General features: G+C 42.2%; 3 protein-coding genes across 3 annotated transcripts; 2 read left to right on the forward strand and 1 right to left on the reverse strand.

Annotated features, from left to right (window-relative positions):
• Window positions 1–343: 343 nt before the first annotated feature.
• On the reverse strand, window positions 344–2,314 carry tcf23 (transcription factor 23). The gene is made up of 3 exons (XM_030781872.1): window positions 2,168–2,314; window positions 753–1,010; window positions 344–463 (listed from the first exon to the last, which is right to left on the reverse strand). Exons 1-3 carry the CDS (start codon window positions 2,312–2,314, stop codon window positions 344–346), a joined length of 525 nt encoding a protein of 174 aa, XP_030637732.1.
• Window positions 2,315–4,066: 1,752 nt separating this feature from the next.
• Window positions 4,067–8,272, forward strand: wdr12 (WD repeat domain 12). Its single transcript, XM_030782202.1, has 13 exons — window positions 4,067–4,189; window positions 4,540–4,634; window positions 4,839–4,933; window positions 5,070–5,176; window positions 5,378–5,493; window positions 5,645–5,799; window positions 6,176–6,221; window positions 6,324–6,406; window positions 6,619–6,759; window positions 6,965–7,070; window positions 7,402–7,534; window positions 7,743–7,815; window positions 7,984–8,272. Exons 1-13 carry the CDS (start codon window positions 4,149–4,151, stop codon window positions 8,059–8,061), a joined length of 1,269 nt encoding a protein of 422 aa, XP_030638062.1. The 5' UTR covers window positions 4,067–4,148; the 3' UTR covers window positions 8,062–8,272.
• Window positions 8,273–8,877: 605 nt separating this feature from the next.
• On the forward strand, window positions 8,878–21,711 carry ercc3 (excision repair cross-complementation group 3). Its single transcript, XM_030782672.1, has 15 exons — window positions 8,878–9,017; window positions 9,421–9,620; window positions 9,916–10,152; window positions 10,271–10,320; window positions 10,506–10,641; window positions 12,400–12,567; window positions 12,764–12,968; window positions 14,800–15,114; window positions 15,747–15,931; window positions 17,065–17,267; window positions 18,819–18,915; window positions 19,994–20,111; window positions 20,233–20,351; window positions 20,551–20,700; window positions 21,143–21,711. Exons 1-15 carry the CDS (start codon window positions 8,990–8,992, stop codon window positions 21,278–21,280), a joined length of 2,349 nt encoding a protein of 782 aa, XP_030638532.1. The 5' UTR covers window positions 8,878–8,989; the 3' UTR covers window positions 21,281–21,711.
• The last annotated feature ends 677 nt before the right edge of the window (window positions 21,712–22,388 follow it).

Genomic DNA, 22,388 nt, shown 5'->3' on the forward strand with positions numbered 1-22,388 from the left:
TACGTGTTTCTTGAGTGAAAAGCAACAGTTTTGAACTTTAGATTAGGTAGTCTATAGTATAATGTATCTAGTGTCCACTGTTAAGAAAGTATTGTTGGGTTATTCCCAGCATCGCTGATTTAAAATCCCTCGGTATTTGGTTCTGTAATAAGTTTGAATATTGAATAAGTTTGAATAATATTATTATAGACCTTGGTTAAACACATGGTCCATTTGTCTGTCATTTACCCCTTTAAGAAATGCAATGGCCTTTTTCCGTTACAAATGGATTTACACATCTGCATGTACAGAAATGTGATACATATTAATGATATGTCAGATTTTACTGGTCTTCCAACGTCATTCATTCTCCACTGATGTTAGGGGCTGGGATCAGTTGTCGAGAGTCATCCTGATTGGCCTGAGCGCCTGTCAGTAGCTCTCCCACACTTCCACAATAAAGCAAAGAGCGCATTGGCCATTTCTGCAAAGGAAGATATTTCTAGTAATAATAATTGAACGGTGGCTAAATGATATTTTAATACGCAGCAATTACAACAACAATTTATAAAAGCACAAATATGGGATGCTATGTTAAACATGTCTGCTAAAGCCTGGCACATTTAAATGACATTTATTATCTTTATATATTTATTATATTAAACTAATATATATTATATTAAAAAATTAGATTTTATGAGTTCAACAAGGTTTCCCAAATCTGTTCCCTTAACAGGTTAATACATAGAATTCAGCATTAATGTCTGATTTACCTTGACCGGGTGCAGGTAGCCTTCAGCTCGCTGGGGTAAAGTGAGATCATTCAGGGTCCCTGCCTGGTCCAGTGTCTCTGTGAGGTGAGCGATGTAGTTGGTGGCCAGGACCAGTACGTCCAGTTTAGAGAGCTTGGTGTCTCGGGGGACAGAAGGCAAGGCAGCCTGGAGACTATGGAAGGCCTGACGCAGGTTCCGAACCCGACTTCTCTCTCTCGCTGCGTTCTCTGGAGAGTTCTGGGTCTTCACTCCCCTTACCTGTATTTCCGATCAAACACACAGGAAAGATGATTGATAATAGAAAAACAAAATCCAAAACTGCTTCCATTACAAACAGTGAACCTGCATTTATATAGCTTAAAATCCCTAACAAGCATTCATATATGTGTGCTATAAGTGGTCAGTTTCTTAGTATTCACATGAGATTATTCCTCTCTGACGTGTACGAGAATTTCATTGGGAACTATATCATAATTGTTCATTTTTATTCATTTATTGGATTAAGATCAACTTTTTATTTAGATTCACAAAATTAGAGAGACAGATGTTTAAAGATGAGTAAAGCCTTTGAAAGCTTCTGATGATATCATCTGATGTGGTAACGTTCACTAATTTCATTTGGTGTATATGTCAGAAAACATGTGGTTATTGCATGCCAATATTTCACCTGTGATAATATAAGGCAATAAAAAAGTAGTTATAATTTACTTTGTTCGGTAGGTTCTCAGTATTTTACCTAACATTTTTAGACATGTTTAGTGATATAGACTCTCTACCTCACCCTCTTTCTCTCTTGAACACAACATACTCACTTAACGAACGTGGTGGGGTATCTTTACAGGTGACCACCGGGGCAGTAAGACTTGGAGGACTGTTAGTCAGTTAGGGACATTCATAAAAGTTCAAGAATTTTCCAGATTTTCCAGAACAAAACAAAGAATGTATGAAATATCTTAGAAGTGTTATCATGGATATGCGGTAGCGACAGAGCGATTCATTCTTTGAAGAAGAGATGTCAGCGTCTTTTCTGAATATAATTAAATGTCCGTCAACAGCTTGTGTCTCTGTGGTACACTCCGACTCTCTGTTCAGTTGACCCCGTTATGCCGTCAGAGGTCTTTCACCCTCTACCCATGGTATTAAATCTTTTCATTTAAGAATGGTTTTTAAGGGATGATGAAAATTCCCAACATGTCCCAATTTACATACACCCAATACGTTATTCTGTCCAAAGTAACTGCACAGATACACTGTCACAATGTTACAATGTTCTAACTGTGACTCACATATCACCTTTACATAACTGTAAGTCCATTATTCATAATCATTACGGGATAACGTAGAAATATCCACATAGTTTGGTCAGGACAAAGTTCTAGAGTGGGAGCTACAGTTTATAGGTTGAACAGGCTCACCCATGTCTTCGTATCCCTGCGCGTCGACTTCTTAACACAACCCTGTGCCCGCCTTGGAGAGTGAGTCAGAGCGGGTGATGTTTCTGCAGCCATCCTGCCCCGCTCTCCTGGCACCAGCATTGACTCCTCAATGACTCTCTTATCCATGAGTGTCTTTCGGTGAGCCCGCTCAATTGACCGCGGTTTCCTACAGCGATGGCCAAGCCTCGCTCACGAGCTATATGAGAGGACTCTTCTCCTCTGTCTCTCTCTCTCTCTCTCTCTCTCTTTCTCTCTCTCCTCCGCCCCAGAGGTCCTGTGTTCTTCTCGCTCAGTTCCGTCTTCCTCCCCTTGCCTTATCTGGTGAGGTAACATGGGGATCTTCAAGCGGGCCTGTTATCTTGCGTTCTGCCTCCCCCGGGTGTACGCTGCCAAGGGAGCAGCCACAGGGGAGTGGTAGGGGTGTCCCCGAGGTGGGGCGGGGGGCTTGGGAAAAGCTAGGGGGGCCCCTCCTGCAGCTGCGGTCCCATCCCAGACACGGCCTTGACTGCTGACCCTTGCGAACACAGTGACCTCAAGATGACAATGTCATGTGGTTGACTGTGCTAAGAGGCTGGATTCTGATCCAGACTTGACTCCATTAATTATCATATTTTAACCACTAGTTATATCCGAGGGTCTTTCCAATTACCAGAAGCAATACCTAAAACAATTATGAAACCAAAATGAATAAAAACTTATGAGCAGACCAAACATACCGGTGTTTTAAACTGGAATTACATCAGATGATAAAACTAGATAATTAAGATGTACATAAATCTGTGACAGACCTGGATCAAATTAGGGTTAGATATAAGGTTACAGATTTAAGATGTAAGAGCCTTCTTCATTTCTCCTATTACCAGTTATACAGGTTCATGAAAGAGGGTTTCCGAACCATGGTCTGCTGTTTCAAAGACATAAAAGTAACATAGACCAGCCTGGTCTGATTAAGAGAAACAAAAAGTAAGTGCATATTTTTCACCATTTCGGACAAAAGATTTGCTGTGGAGGCACTAGACTTGCTCTTCCCTCTGCTCTGATTTATTGATATAATAGAGGTGAATCATGCCAAAATTGGCGGCCTAAAATGCATCTGGTTTGAAACGAGCTTAACTGTGTGGGTTATGTTTGCAGGAATGACATATGAGCGACTTTTATCACTCGAGTGGTCAGTGGGTTCCAAGGAATGTATGAATATAGACCAAAGTTCCTCTGCTGTTTCACAATAGTCCATGCACTGTGGGAAATTTTTTTTTTTTTTGGCAAAACCGGGGTAGACATGGAGGACCAATAGTTGCAACTCAAACAGGAGGAAAATAAGTTTTTTTCTGTCTGACCTGTTATATGAAAGTATTACAGAAACACATTTCACAACAGTTCCATAACATATTATGCCCTTTGTACTTTGTTACTTTCCTGACTTGGGGGGGCTTTGGTAGGGTTTCAGTCGCGTTGTGAATACAATATGATCAATGCAGGCCAGAGTCGGTCATTCTCTGTAGCCACTGTGTAGGCTATAAACCGATTCAATATATTCGTTTTTAAATGTCCATTAGGCATTTTAGTATCTTCTGTCGCTGGCTGGTTGTGAAAACTAAATGTGATATGTTTTAGAGTTGTCAAATTTTTAAACCCGAGGTCATGTTAGACTTAGAAATCTTCACTTGCTTTAGGAATAAAAAAATGTCCATGGAATTCTGTACCCGATGTTGTACCCGTCTGTCTTCAGCCATCAAACTGTCATTTAGCGCCGGCGCGCAGACATTACTAGCAAGTTACTGTTTGAAATCGATGTCTCGGTAGCCGACAGTCATGTCTCTTACCTCACACGCACTTACATTTGAACCACATGGTTTTCTAGGGTACTGAATGTGCCTACCTTTTCCAGCTATTTAACAACTGCATTACCTTAACTGTTTTATGAGGAATTTGGAGAAAACAAGCAATTTAAACAAGTAAAATGTCACAATTACAAGCGAGGTTCTTCACGGAGAACAAAAAGTAAGTGGTTTTGGTTTAAGTTTCGTAATAGTAGTTGCCTTCTTTCTGTTAGCAATTTAGCGGGGTTGCGCTATGTAAAAGATGTAACTAGCTACCTAGCTAGGATGTGTTGATATCTTCCTCGAATTACTGCGAGTCGAATCACAGTTGTACTAACTATATGTTCTTGAACCCTATTTATACATGCAGTCCAGGCAGGCGTATCTAGCCAAAGTAGAAAGTTGTCAGTGTTGTTGCCTCCTCTAAGTTTGAGGGACCTTATATCAGTCCAAACGATACGCATGAAGTATTCTGCAGGGATGCGTTATATCTTGAGGAAACATAATTTACGTTAATGGTGACATTTCCAGATATGCCGTAGACGATGTGCCGTTCTCCATCCCCGCCGCGTCGGAGGTGTCGGAACTCAGCAACATCATCAACAAATTGCTTGAAGCTAAGAACGGTGAGTCCAGTCACTGCCTTACTTTGTATCATGCCATTGCGTCCGTCATGAGGTTATGTCTGTCGTGTTTAACTATCATCAGCGAGTGATCAACTACTTTTTTCAACAGTTGATTTAACTGTTTGAGCCTGTGTTTCATGTACAACCACTGACTCAAGTAAAAGTGCGTAATAATGTTAACGACGGTAATGTTTTCAATATTAGAGGATCACAAGCATGTGGAGTTTGACTTTTTGGTCCGAGGGCAATTCCTTCGAGCTTCATTGGCCGGTCACATGGAAACAGAGGGGATCTCAACGGTATGCGTCCAAATGTTCTCTCATACCATTGACCTACCCATGTAGTGTATTATAAGTTACAGGTTCATCATGTCTCTCTTCCCTAATGGCTTGTCTGTAATGTATCTGAGAATCTGTGTCTATGTGTGTGTTGCAGGAAGAGGTGGTGGAGATTGAATATGTGGAAAAGTTCACAGCCCCTCAACCCGAGGAGTGTGTAATGCATGATGACTGGATCAGCTCAGTGGAAGCAGACTCAGAATGGTGAGGCAAAAGAAAGGTTGGACAGAGTAAATAAATGAAAATATCCAAACCTTCTTTTAGCTCAACTTAAAAAAAAAAAAGAAAGAAAAAGAGAAAAAAAAAACTTGTCTGTCGTTCCACCAGCACGGCTGTGCCGTGCGGCACCTGTTCCAGAATGGGACGTCTGAGTGACTGCTAATGTATGTCATCTCCTCTGGCCAGGATTTTGACAGGGTCATATGATAAGACTGCACGGATCTGGTCTCTGGAGGGAAAAGCAATGATGACAGTGGCTGGCCACTCAGATGTGGTGAAGGACGTCGCGTGGATCAAGAGGGGTAAGGGATCTGGACATTTACAGTGGTGAAATTTCAGCGCTTGAAACGGACAGCCTTGTGTGCTGCGTTAGTTTTGCCAGCTCTTTTCCGGTTCTCCTGACTGTTGCGGTTCTCTCTCTTTTTCTTTTTCTTTTGTTTTTCTGTTCCACAGATGGGCTCAGTTCCCTGCTACTCACAGCCTCTCTAGACCAGACCATTCTCCTGTGGGATTGGAACTCGGAGCAGAACAAAGTCAAGGCGCGGCACTGCTGTCGCGGCCATGCAGGGAGTGTGGACGCTATTGCTGTTGACCCTACGCGAACTAAGGTTTGTGTGTGTTTGTATGTGTGTCTGAGAGAGAGAGAGAGAGAGAGAGAGAGAGAGGGAGAGAGAGAGAGCAAGGCTAAGCAAATGTTTAGAAAGGCAAATGAAAACAGTAGGAGACGCTAAGATGCGCTCAGATGCAGAGGGATCCCAAAACATCTCTCCATTGTTAATGTCTTTGAATTCCCAGGCTGCTTGCCATTGTGGAATTCAGCAACGACAGCTGAAAAGCTTTACTGAAGGTCAGCTGTAGTTTGTTGGCATGTACTGGTTGCCGTGTATCAGCGAGGCCTTAATGATACTTGTTTTTGTTTGTTTTTCATTTGATTGTTTTTTTTTTTTTACTTTACATTCTTTTTTTTTTTTTCATCTCCTTTAGTTTTGCAGTGGCTCTTGGGACAAAATGCTAAAGATCTGGTCAGCAGGTGGGTTAAGCGATGTTTTTTTTGAGTGGCAGCCTATTGTTTGATAGGGTCTGAAGGCTAATGACTGCTGCCTTTGGATTTTTCTTTTCTTTTTTTTTTCAGTCCCTACGGAAGAAGAGGAAGAGATTGAAGAACCAAACAGACCTCGGAAAAAACAGAAAACCGAACAGCTTGGTCTGACACGGGTAGGAACCATTTAGTAAATTATGAATTGAATAAACACTCCGAAAAATATATCCTCAGAGTCTCGCAGTGCATTCTGACAAGGCCAGTCTAAGTGTTTAAATTCCCCGTCATGTTTGAACAAATGATCAAATCGAGTTACTTCAAAACATAACCTGTCTCGAGGTATTTCCTTCTGTAAAGTCTGACTTTTGTCTTATGTCTCCCTCCTCAGACCCCACTGCTTACACTGTCAGGACATGGTGAGGCTGTGTCGTCTGTTCTCTGGATAGACGCTGAGGAGCTGTGCAGTGCATCCTGGGACCACACCATCCGTTTATGGGACGCAGAGACTGGTGGACTGAAGAGCACGTTGGTGAGTGGCGCCCATCTCAACCAACCACAGCCTCTCTGTATTTTTAGCTTCAACCCAGTGAAGTGAGGTCTAATTTCTTTTGATCGTTTGACCAGCCAACTCAGACAGTCTATGTAGTTCTGGTGATGGATCTAGCGGATTGATTCGTATTGATTCGGTCATTTAATTGATCAGTGGATAAACTGACTGACTTGTTGTTATGCAGACGGGCAGTAAGGTGTTTAACTGCGTCTCCTACTCTCCGCTGTGCCGTCGCCTGGCAACTGGCAGCACGGACAGACACATCCGCTTGTGGGACCCACGCTCAAAAGGTGACCACTGGAATACTCCTAAAACAGTGCCTAGACACACACACACACACATGAGGAACAAAGAAGCAAGACAGTCAGCAAATGTAATGTCTTGTCCATATTCCAGAGAAGAAAAGATTATAGATCACACTCAGTCTTAAACTATAATGAAAAGCCTATGCCTCTACACACAGGTGTGGTTTTTTTTTTTTCAGCAGTTATTTTTTTTCAAACGATATATTTTTTCATCTCTCTCTCTCTCTCTCTCCCGCTCTCTCTCTCTCTGTCTCTCTCTCTTTCTCTCCCTCTCTCTCTCTCTCTCTCTTTCTCTCCCTCTCTCTCTCTCTCACAGATGGTTCTCTTGTCCTCCTGTCGCTCACATCTCACACTGGTTGGGTAACGGCGGTCCGATGGGCTCCTTCCCATGACCGGCAGTTGGTGTCAGGTTCTCTGGACAACGTGGTCAAACTGTGGGACACCAGGAGGTGTGGACCACTCCCATCTTCTTCTTTTTTTTTTTTTTTCCTTTTTTTAATTTGAATAACTTTCTTTGTGTTGAATGACACTTTTGAGTGTCACTGTTGTTGGTTTTCGTTAGAGTCCATTCATCAGATAATAAATAATAATAATAATAATAATGGTAAGTAAAACACATTTGTCATTTATCGTTTCTGTTTGTTCTCTTGAATGCAGTTGTAAGGCTCCGTTGTATGATCTAGCGGCCCATGAGGATAAGGTGATGTGTGTTGATTGGACAGAGAGCGGGGTAAGACACTTTTTTACATGTGGTCAGCAGTTGGCCAGATGGCTCCTCACATTTGTGACACCCCCCCCCCTTTTTTTTTTAAATGATATGTTTAGTATATTTCCTTTCTCAAGCTAACAACATCTTCTCTTTTTTTAATTTCTTCTACTTCACTCTCTTTTTTTGCAGTTAATACTCAGTGGAGGAGCTGATAACAAGCTGTACACGTACAGATATTCTGCTTACACATCTGATGCAGGAGCCTAAGACACATTGTAAACTATGGTTATCATGGCAACACAGGAACAGCATCATGGCAACACCAGAACAGGAACACAGTTGATACACTATCACAGCTACATAACAGAGCAAAGATATGATGTTGGCAAGAACTGCTATTCAGGAAAGAAGACTCCTATTCAGGACAGAAGACTTAAAAATCCACCGTGGTTGTTTTGTTCAAGTTTTGTGTTAAAATGTTTTTTTTTTTTCTTTTCTTTCTTTTTTTTTTTTTTTAGAGATTCAATCTAGTTGGCTCTGTTAAGTGTGTTTGTTATTTTGAACATGTTTTCTGTACCTTGGAAACTGTATTTTACTTAACCCAAGTAAAGTTTTGTCTATGTCTTAAAAAGCCTGGTTCGTCCTCTGCATGATATGTTTTAATAGTGTCGGTCTCTCATTTTGTAAGGATTGTCCGACATGCTTTTTTTGCATAAAATCCTTTTACTTTGTAGCCTACATTTTGGAATTCACAGCAAACGTTATATAATATTATAAAATTATGCTGTAAAATTATTTAGTCGTTATTTCTGTTAAGAAAATTGTTTAAATTCATGCTAAAATCCACCATTTTTAATTTCTAATATCACCATATATTTAAACGTCACAATTTTAGTTCAATGTGAATTTCCAAGTTTGCGTGTGCACAAGATAAAGGAATGTGTTGAACAACACGCCCATATGGCAACGTTTTTGCGTCTCAGTTGAAGAACTTTTATGCGGTTTTTGTTGATCCGGAAGTACTACAAATGGTGTTTTGCCGAAGCCACCACACAGTGACAACAATGGCCGCTAGGGCTCATGCGTGTTATAGAGAGCACCGTTGACCTGCGTCGTTTGTCGACGAAATGTGTGTTTCAGATCATCAGGTCAGCTATAGCAATAACTAGAATTAGTTGTCTTTTTGGTGAACACCATGGGTAAAAAGGATAAGGCGGATCGGGGTAAGTAAAGCACGTACATTACGTATGCCCAACTTCAGTTGACTGAGTGTGTAGCAATACAGGACTTCTTAAGCATGACTACCCAACTAATGATGGACCTACAGCGGTATTCAAGAGCTGAACCGCTTGTTGGGAATTAAAATAAGCTCACAATCTCACCGGAAAGATAAGAGATAGTCGATTTTGTCATCCATCGGGATTATCCATAAATTCGAAAAATTTCCGTCCTTCCGCACACCATGGAAGCCTTAACAATGTGCACAGAAATATATAACAAGTTAAGAAGAAGTCTTGACATTGTCGAAAGACTCTTATTAATGTCGGCTGTCAATCTGTCGCTTATCATCGCAGACATCAGTTATTGTAATATGTCATAATAACCTGACACTCTTCCCGTCTCCAGACAAGAAGTCCAAGAAACGGTATTATGAAGAGGATGACGATGAGGAAGAAGCGATGGGCAGCGAGTCGCAGGAGGCCATTCCTGCCGCAGCGGGGAAACAGGTGGACGAATCTGCCACAAAAACTGACGAGTACGGAGCTAAGGATTACCGCTTGCAAATGATCCTGAAGAACGATCACTCCTCGCGACCTCTTTGGGTGGTAAGGCTGAAGAGGAGCAATGACGTGGAATCATGTCCTAACTATCTCTTAAGATCTTTGCCAGTCTGTTTTCAAAGCTGAGTGGCTGAATAATGTATGTAAGAAAAAAAAAGTTAAGTCATTTTTAGCAAGGAGTAATAATTCTTAGCTATCTCCAGGATATATATATATTACAAGAGATCCCATATTAAGATCTATATACATTGGTTTCATCATGTGTACTTCCACACAGAAAAATAACCTGTCAGTATGAACTCAGATTCAACATCTCTCTCTCTCTCTCTCTCTCTCTCAGGCCCCTGATGGTCATATCTTTCTGGAGGCATTCTCCCCAGTGTATAAGTATGCACAGGACTTCTTGGTGGCCATCGCTGAGCCAGTGTGTAGACCCACTCACGTCCACGAGTACAAACTGACAGCGTACTCTCTGTACGCTGCAGTGAGTGTGGGACTGCAGACTTCTGACATCATAGAGTACCTCCAGAAACTCAGCAAAACTTCGGTGCCTGACGGCATTATACAGTTCATTAAGGTGGGTTTGAGTGAGACTTCATGTTTACTCTGTAGGATACGAGTCTTGTAGTCTTGTATTCTTAAACTGATCTGTATTTTCAGACTTAACATTTTCATGTCTCCCTGGTCTCTTCCAGCTGTGTACTGTGAGCTATGGGAAAGTCAAACTGGTGTTGAAGCACAACAGGTCAGTTTGCTCCATATTTAGACAGTTATTAAAGCTAGCACTAACTCAGAATTTATTATTCTGACACTGGAAAATCCTGGCTTTTTTTTTTCCCCTGGGGCACCAGTGAAGTTTCTGATTAAGGCCCCTTTAGGACTATTTAAGGTGTATTATTGAGACTGCGTGTCTTGTGTCTCCTGCGTTAGGTATTTTGTGGAGAGTGCGTTTCCTGATGTCATTCAGAGGCTGCTGCAGGACGCAGTGATCCGTGACTGTCGCCTTCGCTCCGCTGAGGGGGGGGAGACGGAGCTCATCACTGAGATCATCTCCAGCAAACCAGCTGTAATGTCACGCAAACACACACACGCACACACACACACACACACACAAATATGAAAATACACCTCGCTGCCCAACACAGAAGTTGGATGTCACACGAATAACATGGGGCCTCATTCACCAACCGTTCTTAAGAGGAAAATTTGTTCTTAAAACCCACTTGCGCAGTTTTCTGACATTCGCCAATGTTTTCTCATTTGAGATTTGTTCTTACGTAAGGACAGGATCTACGCGCACTCAAGAGCATGCTTACGCACATTTGAGCGCTGACGTATTTGTGCGGAATAATTGTTTATTGCGTTTTCTTCAGTTCTACAGTTGTATAATATAGGACTTAAATTACTAAATAAATAAATTATTATTTATCATTTATAATATTTTTGATAATTATTGTCACTATTTTAAATCATTATGGTCTTTTAACATAAATAAACACTACACTAACACTTCATGTAACACTCCAAAATGTAATGCATATTTATTCACACTTTTGTACAATGAACAAAAAGAGCAATATGAGAATATAACAGTTGATGGAGACTGTGATAAGTGAGCAGTAGTTTTACATACACTATGGGTTATCCCATCTGAAATCAGCCAGGTTGTAAAGCAGGTGTGTGAGAATCAGTCAGTTTACTTTTACATATGGATAAATATTATGATGCCTGGAAAGAGCAGACGCAGCGATTGTAGCCTTCGCTCCTGTCTGCTACTGTATGCGCGTTGTAGTGAGCCCTTAAAGTGGGAACAGAAGTCAAGCTACTTGTTGGTTGTTAGAAAAGAACTCAGAATTACGAGAAATAAAGTCAGAATTGCGAGGGAGGGGGGAAAGGCGGAATTGTGAGAAAAAAGGCAGAATTGTGAGAGATAAAGTCGGAATTCCGAGGAGAAATAAAATCAGAATTGTGAGAAATAAAGTCAGAATTCCGAGCATTAAGTCGGATTTGTGAGAAACAAAATCGAAATTCCGTGAAATGAAGTAGCCATTAAGCAAACGTTTTTTTTAATGTTGCCGAAACGGGCTTCCATAGATTTCTGCGTGTGTACATGACCCTGCAGTCTCGTGCCCTCTTTTTATGGGGACTGGCAGGGCGTTTACTCATGCTAATTAGGAACAACTAGCACGTGCTTTCAGTTTACGATGAAAATGGGATTCATCATTATAAGAACAAAGATGCGAACAATTCTGCGGTTTAAGAACACGTCATGAATCTGAGGTAGAGTTTTTCTTCTGAGCTTTCCCAAGAACAAATTTAAGAAAAAACTTAGGAAGGTATTGGTGAATGAGGCCCATAGACTCTACAGAGACACATTTTACAGTAATGCAAATCCACTTTCTTACTCAGGGACTAGTTGATTTTAATGGTTTTGTTACTCTGGGGTTAGTTGATTTTAATGATTTGGTTACTCTGGGGTTGGTTGATTTTAATAGTTTTGTTGCTCTGGGGTTTGTTGATTTTAATGGCTTTGTTACTCTGGGGTTAGGTTATTTTAATAGCTTTATGTTTCTGGGATTACTTGATTTTAATGGTTTTATTACTTTAGGGTTAGCTGATTTTAATGGCTTTGTTACTCTGGAGTTAGGTTATTTTAATGGCTTTGTATCTGTAGGGTTGGATGATTTTAATGGCTTTGTTGCCATTTATTGCATGGGTATCAGTGAATATTTAGGCTATCGTCAGGCATTCCAAATGAAACTACTGCAGTACTTACCTCTGACTCGTACTGTTCATTAAAATGTGTCGTTCCTGGCTTTTCCAGATCAGCAAATCACAACAGGACAATGGGGGTCCTTCTACATCCCAGCCTGGCGATGGCCCTCGCTCGGGCTCCCAGGTCCCTGAGGACATATTTAGCTACTACGAACAGATGGACAAAGAGGAAGAGGAAGAAGAGGAAACACAGACTGTCTCCTTTGAAATTCGGCAGGTTTGTGTGCTTAACAAAGTGTACAGACACATGTGTGATCAAGGTGGAGAACCTAAATGTAAGAGGGTAAACAGACACCCTCAAGACAGTGACACACATACAGACACATGCTGCTTAAGGCTCAGGGCAGGGTTGAATTCAGAGAGGGACAGACTTTTCTCTCCACTCATTCTCCACTTCTGCCCCCCCCCCCCAGGAAATGATTGAGGAGCTGCAGAAGCGTTGTATTCAGCTGGAGTACCCACTGCTGGCCGAGTACGACTTCCGTAACGACACGGTCAACCCAGACATTAACATGGATCTGAAACCCACGGCTGTGCTGCGACCGTACCAGGAGAAGAGCCTTAGGAAGATGTTCGGTAACGGGAGAGCCCGTTCTGGCGTGATTGTTCTGCCCTGCGGTGAGAGCTTTATGGTTATTAACCCAGTTATTATGAGTCCTCTACGTCATCCATGACATATGCGTAACCATGGTGTCACAACACTCGTTTCAGATTAGCAGCATGTGGATACACATTGTAGTCAAGAACTGAAATGGTTTCACGTAAAAACTGAAACCATTCAGAATAGACTGAAAAAGGTTTGCGGTAGGTAAGGGGGCTATTTTGTCCCCATTTATTTTGGGGGAAAAAAAATCTTGTTTGCACACCGCTTCCAGAGTAACTTTTCTTTTGGAAATTTTTGTCCGTTGGGGAGAGGTGATGCGTAATGCCCGTGGTTGGTGTGCAGTTGTGAAATGTGTACCATCAGTTTGAGAAATTTGTTGAAGAGTATAAGCCCGATTTTGTTGTTTTGGCAAATTTGTTTGAGAGCCGAGTGTGTGCTTTGGGGATTTGTTTAGTTTTCGTTCTGAGAAATAAAGCACGCAGACGGAACACAAACAGTAACTGGAAATTCCAATAAGGTCTAATCAGGACCATTGTTCATGTATGACCTCAGCTGTTTTACCTAGAGGTTCAAATAAGGACATCTAACCTCAGGTATGAAAATCTGTGCTTATTTGAACTTGTAAAATGCTTTGTAACTTTCCAAAAATCTGGATTTAAGCGTTGTTTTACTTTCATAATATAAACTCAGCTGTTTGAGGTCAGTTTGAGACTTTTTTTTTTTAAGTTATTTGGTTATTTAGGGGTTATCCTGCAAGAGTCAGCAAGGAAATTTACATTACCAGGAAGGAGCCTAACGTTTGTGACCAAAACATTCTTCAGACTATTACACCACCACCGGCCTGTGCCGTTGACATGGATCCATAGATTTGTTCTGTTTACGTCAAATTCTTACCCAACCATCTGTGTGTAGCAGCAGAAGTTGAGATTCCTCAGGACGTGCTTAAGTAACATTTTTTCCAATCTTCGGTCCTTCAGTTTTGGTGACCGTTGAGGGGTGTAACAGTACGCAAAAGGTACGGTTTTCGGGTACACGGAAAAAAGATGTGGAACACATGAAATTTCTTTTCATTCATCACAAATTTACTTGTAAACTTATTAACTTGTAGAAACGTGTAAACGATGGCAAACTGCCCATAATTTCCAGTTTGCTCCTTTAGTGACCGCGTTACACCTTTAGTGACCATGTGCCTACTGTAGCCTCATCCTCCTGCTCGTAGCTGACGGCAGTGGAACCCGGCTTGGTCTTCTGCTGCTCCGCCCTGATTGCTCCAAAGGTCGATGGGTCGCGCTCTCACTTACGCCCTTCTGCACATCACTGTTGAAAAAAGAGCTGTACTTTGATTATTTGTGGCCCTTCTGTTACCTTAAATGAGTCTGGCCCGACCTCTCCCTCTGACCCCTCTCATTCACGAGGTGTTTTCACCCGGAGAATTGCTCCTCACTGGATGTTTCTTGGTTTTTTTTGGGTTTTTTTGCGTTTATGGAATCATTTTTTGTAAACGCTCGAGACGGGAGCGTGTGAAAATCCCTGGAAGGTTCGGCGTTCCTGAAACGCTGGTAGCGCCACATCTGGCTCCGACAACCACGCCGAGCTTAAAGCCGCTTAGAATGGCTTGGCCCTTCTGGTGTTTTGGTCAACCAGCAGCTAAACCCTGTCCGCGTGCCTCGCAAATGGGGGTTGCGGTCGCACGATTCGCTTTTTTTTTTTTTTTTTTTTTTTTTTTTGCAGAGAGGTCATGTTCGCCAACAGGTGCGCCTCATGAAGCGGCCGCTGGAGTGCGAGTAAGAGACGGCGTATATACGTGAATGTGTGTGTTCCTAAACGTTTGTTCTGTCGCGGCAGGTGCCGGCAAGTCTCTGGTGGGCGTGACGGCGGCGTGTACGGTGAGGAAGCGCTGCCTGGTGCTGGGGAACTCGTCCGTGTCGGTGGAGCAGTGGAAAGCTCAGTTTAAAATGTGGTCGACCATCGACGACTCCCAGATCTGCAGGTTTACCTCCGACGCCAAAGACAAGCCCATCGGCTGCTCGGTGGCCATCAGCACCTACTCCATGTTAGGCCACACCACCAAGCGTTCCTGGGAGGCGGAGAGGGTGATGGAGTGGATGCGTAGCCAAGAATGGGGCCTCATTATACTGGATGAAGTGCACACTATTCCAGGTGGAGGTTTACTCCTTGCGTATTGTATGTGAATGGGAGGTGATTAGAAACAAAAATAAGTCAACTTGAGTTGGAGAGTTGGAAAGGTAAAAGTTGAAGTGAGAGGTCACGTTGACAAGACGAGACAGAGCGGTTTGGGGAAACCAAGCGATATCGTTATTTACACGTTGTCAAAGCTGACTCGGGTGAAGTTGGCGCTGTTGCAGAGATACAAGACTAATTGAGCAACGGTCAAGTTTGCTAAACGTTTAACGAAGCCAAACTACCTTTCTTTCATCTATTTATTGTTGTTTTATTGTTATTTTATATGAGACCTCCCTAAAACACGCCAGCACATCTGCTCTGCCTCTCTCCTCTCAGTCTGATCTCTCACATTTCACTTCAACACGTCACTTGGACTTATGTTTCGCCCTAGTGTGACACGTGCACGCAAGAGACAGAGAGAGAAGTCAGAACCAAAATTCTATAGTTAAAAGACATTTTTATTTAATGTTTGGCTTTTTCATGTTGGTAGTTCCTCATGAGAGGATTAGAGGAATGTTTTTCTTTGTCTTTAAATTGATGGTTTTGTCTTTTTTTTCCCATCGACGACCACCTCCACCACCATCACCACCATCTTCATCCACACACAGCGAAGATGTTCCGGCGTGTTCTGACTATAGTGCAAGCCCACTGTAAGTTGGGACTGACTGCTACTCTGGTCAGAGAAGATGATAAGATTGTGGATCTGAACTTTTTGATCGGACCCAAACTGTATGAAGCCAACTGGATGGAGCTTCAGAACAACGGCTACATTGCTAAAGTGCAGTGTGCAGAGGTAGGCACCACACACACACACACACAAATGATCTACAACTCATATATCTCCACTGCCTTCTGCAGTCTAAATTGAAAAGATTTTTGTCGCCAGAATATAAAAATTTTTACTTATTGATGAGGATGTTTAATATACTTCATGATATTCTAAGAGTATATCACGATGCTGGAGTACAGTCACGACTGAAGGTAAAACCTCACATAGACACACTCACCCGCCCACATAGACACATGCGCGCACACACACACACACACACACACACACACACACACACTTACAGATTACTCAAGATTTTGAGAGGTCTCTTTGGATGTGTTGAGCAACCTGTAAAGGAGCTTGTCGTAAACCTGTCATGTTTAATGCTTTAATGCTTTGAGATTAGCGATATTAGTTCCGAAACCTGAATTGACCTCATCTCCATTCCTCACTGACTGTACAAACCAGCATATTTTTTGATAAATCCTTAAGTTAATAACCTTTGTCTGAATCACGGAAGGTTTAAAAAAAAAAAATAGGTACATCAAAACTAAATTGTTAGATTTTTGAACCAACGATGACATGTGCATTTATTCACTGAATCTCTATTAAGCAAACTCGTTAATTACATTCATGTATGTATATATAGGTAGAGCACAAACAGAATAGAAGAAATGGTAAAAAAAACATGCCCTCTGCCACCTCTGAGGTTGTCAGTTACAGCATTAGATTTATCTGTGTGTAGAAAGTTGAAAGCACAGGAGACCTTCAGCTTCTCGGTAAGATGGTATTCATGTCGTGTTAGGTTGCGTTCAGAAAAGAAGACATTTTGAGCTGTCCCGATAGCGTAAAAGAAAATTTACGTCATTGGGACAGCTCAGATAGTTAAAAGCTTTCCAGTACAGATGTATTTTTCAACCTAATGCCTAACCCTAACTCCGCACGACAGAGAGGTGAATGATTCAAAGAGAATCAGGAGAAATGTGTAGCAGACTTGCTTTGGCTATAGTCCTCCAACATACAGCAGTTAAAGCATGTGCACAATCTAATATGTGAATTCAGAATATGTTATAGTTTATGAAAGATGTGGTTGTTTTAAGACATTTTTGTCTGTGTGTGTGTGTCTGTGTGTGTGTGTGTGTGTGTGTTCCTCTCAGGTGTGGTGTCCAATGTCTCCGGAGTTTTACCGCGAATACGTGGCCATAAAGACGAAAAAGCGAATTCTGCTCTACACCATGAACCCCAACAAGTTCCGAGCCTGCCAGTTTCTCATCCGTTTCCACGAACGACGCAACGACAAGATCATCGTCTTCGCCGACAACGTCTTCGCCCTCAAGGAGTACGCCATCCGCCTGAACAAGTAAGCCACCTCGCCCCTCTTTCTCTCTATCCTTAAATGCACCTTAAAACGCTGTTCCAAAACACGCCACACTGGGTCAAGTAAGTCCAGCAGAACTGGCTAAGCCACCTTTTTATGCGATTTTTGTGGTTTGTATTAAACAAATATTTTGCTAAATTAGAGATTAATAATGCAGCCCAACAGTCTGAGGCTTTTCTCAATGCATAGTTCTATAAACGGCTATTTGACGACAGACGCTGGCTGTGTATTTCTTTTGGGAAGTTCAGCCAAAAAAAAAATGGCTAATACTGTGAATTGGCAGCCTTTTAAAAATTTCGTCCCGCAATAATTTCCTCGTCCTTACAGTTGTGTTCCTGATTTTCAGGGCTTTACTGTAGTGACCTGACCATTTTTGAGGTTGCAACCCCCCCCCCCCCCCCCCCCCCCCGCCCTTTTTCATATTTTGGCTGAAATTTGGATGTCATGTGGCCAGAGTGTGCTTGGATCAAAGACGGTCTTTGACGCCAGTTAGCTGATCCCTAAGTTCTTAGAGCACATTGCAGGGGCCACGTCCCACACCAGTTCTTTTCCACGCTTGTTTGTTTTTTGGGTTTTTTTTTGGTTTTTGGAGGGCAAAAGAGGACCCCTGATTTTTAAGGTCTAAGAAAATCAGTGGAGCACCCACTGAGAGAACCTTGGATGAGGCATGGACACAAGGAGAGTAACATTTTAAACCGAAGCGGAGAATAACCGTTCTTTTTCGCCTGAAAGTTTTAAATGGGAGACCATTCCCTAGCTGTCACATCATTAAAACAGAATTTCATCAAGAAAAGATGAAGAAAGACAAGTTGAAATTCTGTTTTAATGATGTGACAGCTTTAACACTGAATATGTTTTGGGTTTTTTTTTCCCTCTAGTCGTATCCATCCAGGTTCGATCGTTCAAATTTTGACAAAAAGTGGCTGAAAACCCAAATCTTAATAGCCCTTTTTTTAAATTTTTATTATTTTGCATAAATGTTTCAGTAGTACATTATAAAGCGACACAAATTGAGGCAGCGCTCCATTTTAATTGGATAAGAGGCGTCAATTGTTATTTTCAATTATCCTCAACCCTGTTTAACCCCTCGAAATTTTGGCAATATTTGGTGGTCATGCAGCCAAGATGTGAAAACATTGGACTGAAGCCTGTTAGCTGAGGCATGAGCCTTCAAAGCACATGCAGATGTTGTGCACTGTGGAAGGTCTTTGTGGTGTTTTAGAAGGCACGAAGCGCCCCGCTGATATCTGGAGCTCAGTGTCTGAGCCGATCAGCCAGGCGCCCACTGAGAGAAGCCGAATTAGAACCAAACTTCCAAGAATCCCTTTGAGCAGTATTTTTTCCCCAAAGAAATCCAAAGATGAGCAGAAACACGCTTTATTTTTCTGAAATGGTTTGGTAAGTTGTTAGGACAGATGAGGTTAAGCTCTGTGTTTTGACAGAATGAGAAACTGATAGTCTTGTCTTGTCTTGTGTTACCTCTTCCTACGTCAACACGCACTCACACACACGCACACCTCACACACATTCTAGGCCGTACATCTACGGACCGACCTCGCAAGGAGAACGAATGCAGATTCTTCAGAACTTCAAACACAACCCCAAGATAAACACCATTTTTATCTCCAAGGTAACAAAACCTCCCAATGTTTTTTTTTTTTTTTTTACTTTTATTCATTTGTTTTAATGTGAAAAAACAACAAGAGCATACAGTGTCCAGGGTGTGAGATCCAATTGGGGCAAGAAAAGAGAAACAGAACTTTACGCCCGAGTGAAATAAAGAGAGAAATATTAGCGCTAACATACACGATATCAGCAGCGGTACATCTGCCGAGAAGAAAATTAACTGAGAACAGTATTTTGGGAATCGATCAGCTCGTGATTACTGGAATGTCTATGGGAGTGGAGGGTACATAAACTGTCTTTCCCAGTGCTGAATGTTCGAATGAATCACGTAATGTTTATGGGAGACACAGAGCACGTTCAGCTAAAGCAAGCCACTTGTGTCAACCACCAATCGTGTGCCCCTCACCTCGAAGATTCAATAGCTGGTGACGGGTGTCAGTGTACTCAGAGCACAGCTGTACACAGCGGTTGGGCTTGTGTGCGTTATCTTATGACTACATGAAAAAAGACCCCACGTGCTTGTTACAGGAAGTGTTGACTAAGTTTAAGTACATTTTTGGCTACATTTGAGTTAAATTTATTTTTTCTTTCAGGCTGTAAGAATTCATTTTATTTTAAATCATTTTATTTATTTTTCTTTTGGAACCACAGGTTAGATTGAACCAAGTGACCTTTTAACTTGTTGGCTGCAGTTGAACCCCCTAGTGGTGTGGTTAGGGAACTGCAGGCTAATAAGGAAACCAGTGTTTTACTTTGGCATTGAGTGGGCATGTATATGGATAGAGATTGTGGTCGAGATTCAAAACGTTTTGTCAAACCCTCCTGTGTGACATTATCGGATTTCCTACATATGTATATGGAAATAATGTGGAAGGGATTTTAGCATGAATATTGATATTCTGGTTTTGATATAATTGTCCGTATAGGTCAGGACAGGCAAATGAGGAAAAGACATCGCTTAGGAAGCTTCCTGGAGGAAAAAGACTGTATTTTTTTTTTCTGACTTACCTTTAATGAGTCATCTCTCTCTATCTCTCTCTCTTTCTCTCCCATCTCCCTCTCTCTGCGTCTCCCTCGCACAGGTAGGAGATACGTCGTTTGACCTGCCTGAGGCCAATGTGCTCATTCAAATCTCCTCTCACGGGGGCTCTCGCAGACAGGAGGCCCAGCGACTTGGAAGAGTGTTACGTGCCAAAAAAGGTAACCATTAAAATTAAGAGGATGGATGGATAAGATCCTTGCAAGCGAACGTAAGGGATGGAGGACAGTAGTGTTGATGTTGTTGTTGTTGTTGAAACTGAACACTGACCGTCGCTTGCAGGAATGGTGGCTGAGGAGTACAATGCGTACTTTTACTCGCTGGTTTCTCAGGACACACAGGAAATGGCCTATTCTACCAAGAGACAGCGTTTCTTGGTGGATCAGGGCTACAGCTTCAAGGTTTGTTCACAGACATCTCAATCTCAAACAGTTTAGTCCTACACATGGAACTCGCATCCAAAACCTTCTCTTTGGACTCTTTTATTTTTCGTTTTCATTCTTTTTTTTTTTTTCCTTTGGTTTGTCTTCTCTCCTTTTTGATTCACTCCCTCATTCTCTCATTCGCTCTTCTCTCTCTCTCGCTCTCCCTCTTTCTCAGGTAATCACAAAGTTGGCGGGGATGGAGGAAGAGGATTTGATGTTCTCCACTCGTGAGGAGCAACAACAGCTCCTGCAGAAAGTTCTGGCAGCTTCTGACCTGGACGCTGAAGACGAGGTGGTGACGGGGGAGGTGGGAATGAAACCACAGGTATGAACTCTCCTCCTCTGCTCCTTACGCACTCGTTTATCGCTCTCTCTCTTTCTCTCTGAGTTTATCCCCCGGTCCTGTTCCACACAGTTCTGTATTCTCCCGTGACTGACTGCCTGTCTGTTTCCTGTTAACCGTCAGAATTTTGTGTGTTGAGTAATGAGTGGGACTAAGAGCTTCATGACGTTTTATGAATAAATGTGTCATTTTATGGCCCATTTCACATATTTGTTGCATGAGAAATTTTTGTGCTCAGCTTTCCAGATAATCATTTGATTTCAGTCATTTTCCTTGTGTATAATTCTCTCTCTCTCTCTCTCTCTCTCTCTCTCTCTCTCTACCCCCTGCTTTCTTTCTTTTTTTTCTTTCTCTTGCTCTCTGTCACCCTCTTTTTTTCCCTTTGCTCTCCCTTTTCCATCTTATTTTTCCTTCGCTGACACAGTTCTCTCGACGGGCTGGCACCATGAGCTCCATGTCCGGTGCGGACGACACAGTCTACATGGAGTACCAGATGTCCCGTGGCAACAAAGCCGCCGCGGGCAAAAATATTCACCCCCTCTTCAAACGTTTCCGAAAGTGAGCGTGCCCCCCACCCCCACCCCCCCGACGGTCACTGACGCGCTTAAACCTCCGGTTATCCACCTCACAGCTACCCTCCCATTGATGAGGAGCTGAACGGGACGAGGAGGACCGAAGGCTGTGTGGAACAAGAGTCAAAGATAAAGTACTGCTGTACTACAGTACTACCGCAATGTTTGTGTACTCGGGTGACTATAACGGACGAAGAGGCGGGGAGAAGAGGGGGCTACAGAAGAAGTGAACTGCTGTTTATAGAGTCACATGTTCTGTAACAGTGCCCCCTTTTTTTTCTCTCCATTGTACAGAATTTGAAAACAATAGCCCTCCCACCAATGGGCTTTATTATTAATATAGAGATTATCTGTGTTTACTGTTTTGTAATCATCTCAGTAGCTTTTCATAAAATTAAAAAAAAAAAAGAGAGAAGAAAATGCTACTGTAAGACTTTTGATACCGGGGTAAAGTTTTTTGCTTTGTTGGGATTTAGCCAGTCAGCAATCTCACATCAAGCGTGTTGTGCACATGTTTAAATAACGGTGGACGGTGTCGACGTATTGTTGATTCTAGACGAAAATGCTTACAATAATGTTTATTCAATCATTACATAAAGTACATATACGGTAAAGAGCACCGTCTGCTCAACTCACCGGAGGATTCGTGCACGCGTGTCCTAAGTATGACAGTTCATGACTAATGCGTCACTGACCGAAACATTTCATCCTAGTGTTGCTCCAGAGAGGCGTGCGACTGATCTCTGATGTCAAATGTATCGATAACAAATTGTGATGGAAGACAGTGTCAGCTAAATGAAATGCTAGATGTCAAACAAAGGAAGAAACATTCTCCATTGTGCGAGCATGTGGGAACAAAGCCAAGAATGCCCCCCCACCCCCCACCCCCCCCCCCCCCCCCCGTCTCTTTCTTCTTTCAGTCCCAATCTGGTTTTAATGAGCGCTATGGATCAGTGCTTACAGTAATTTGTATAATTAGTTGTACCCACAAAAAAAACCAAAAAAACATTTAAAATGAATAAAAGCAGTATTAAGTTAAACTGTATTGTGGCATTTTTTTTTTGATGTGGCATAATGAAATATGTAGCGCTCTGCTTG

This window comes from Chanos chanos, chromosome 8, assembly GCF_902362185.1.
Source record: "Chanos chanos chromosome 8, fChaCha1.1, whole genome shotgun sequence".
Taxonomy (NCBI): domain Eukaryota; kingdom Metazoa; phylum Chordata; class Actinopteri; order Gonorynchiformes; family Chanidae; genus Chanos; species Chanos chanos.

Excerpts from the sequence above, each read along its gene's own strand:
- tcf23 (XM_030781872.1), bottom strand. The coding sequence starts at position 2,314 with ATGGATAAGAGAGTCATTGAGGAGTCAATGCTGGTGCCAGGAGAGCGG. Across the intron at positions 1,011-2,167 it reads GCAGGGATACGAAGACATGG|GTAAGGGGAGTGAAGACCCA; the intron begins GTGAGCCTGTTC and ends TCGGAAATACAG. Across the intron at positions 464-752 it reads GCTACCTGCACCCGGTCAAG|AAATGGCCAATGCGCTCTTT; the intron begins GTAAATCAGACA and ends CTTCCTTTGCAG.
- wdr12 (XM_030782202.1), top strand. The coding sequence starts at position 4,149 with ATGTCACAATTACAAGCGAGGTTCTTCACGGAGAACAAAAA. Across the intron at positions 5,494-5,644 it reads CGTCGCGTGGATCAAGAGGG|ATGGGCTCAGTTCCCTGCTA; the intron begins GTAAGGGATCTG and ends TCTGTTCCACAG. Across the intron at positions 7,071-7,401 it reads GTGGGACCCACGCTCAAAAG|ATGGTTCTCTTGTCCTCCTG; the intron begins GTGACCACTGGA and ends TCTCTCTCACAG.
- ercc3 (XM_030782672.1), top strand. The coding sequence starts at position 8,990 with ATGGGTAAAAAGGATAAGGCGGATCGGG. Across the intron at positions 15,115-15,746 it reads TGAAGTGCACACTATTCCAG|CGAAGATGTTCCGGCGTGTT; the intron begins GTGGAGGTTTAC and ends ATCCACACACAG. Across the intron at positions 20,701-21,142 it reads AGGTGGGAATGAAACCACAG|TTCTCTCGACGGGCTGGCAC; the intron begins GTATGAACTCTC and ends TCGCTGACACAG.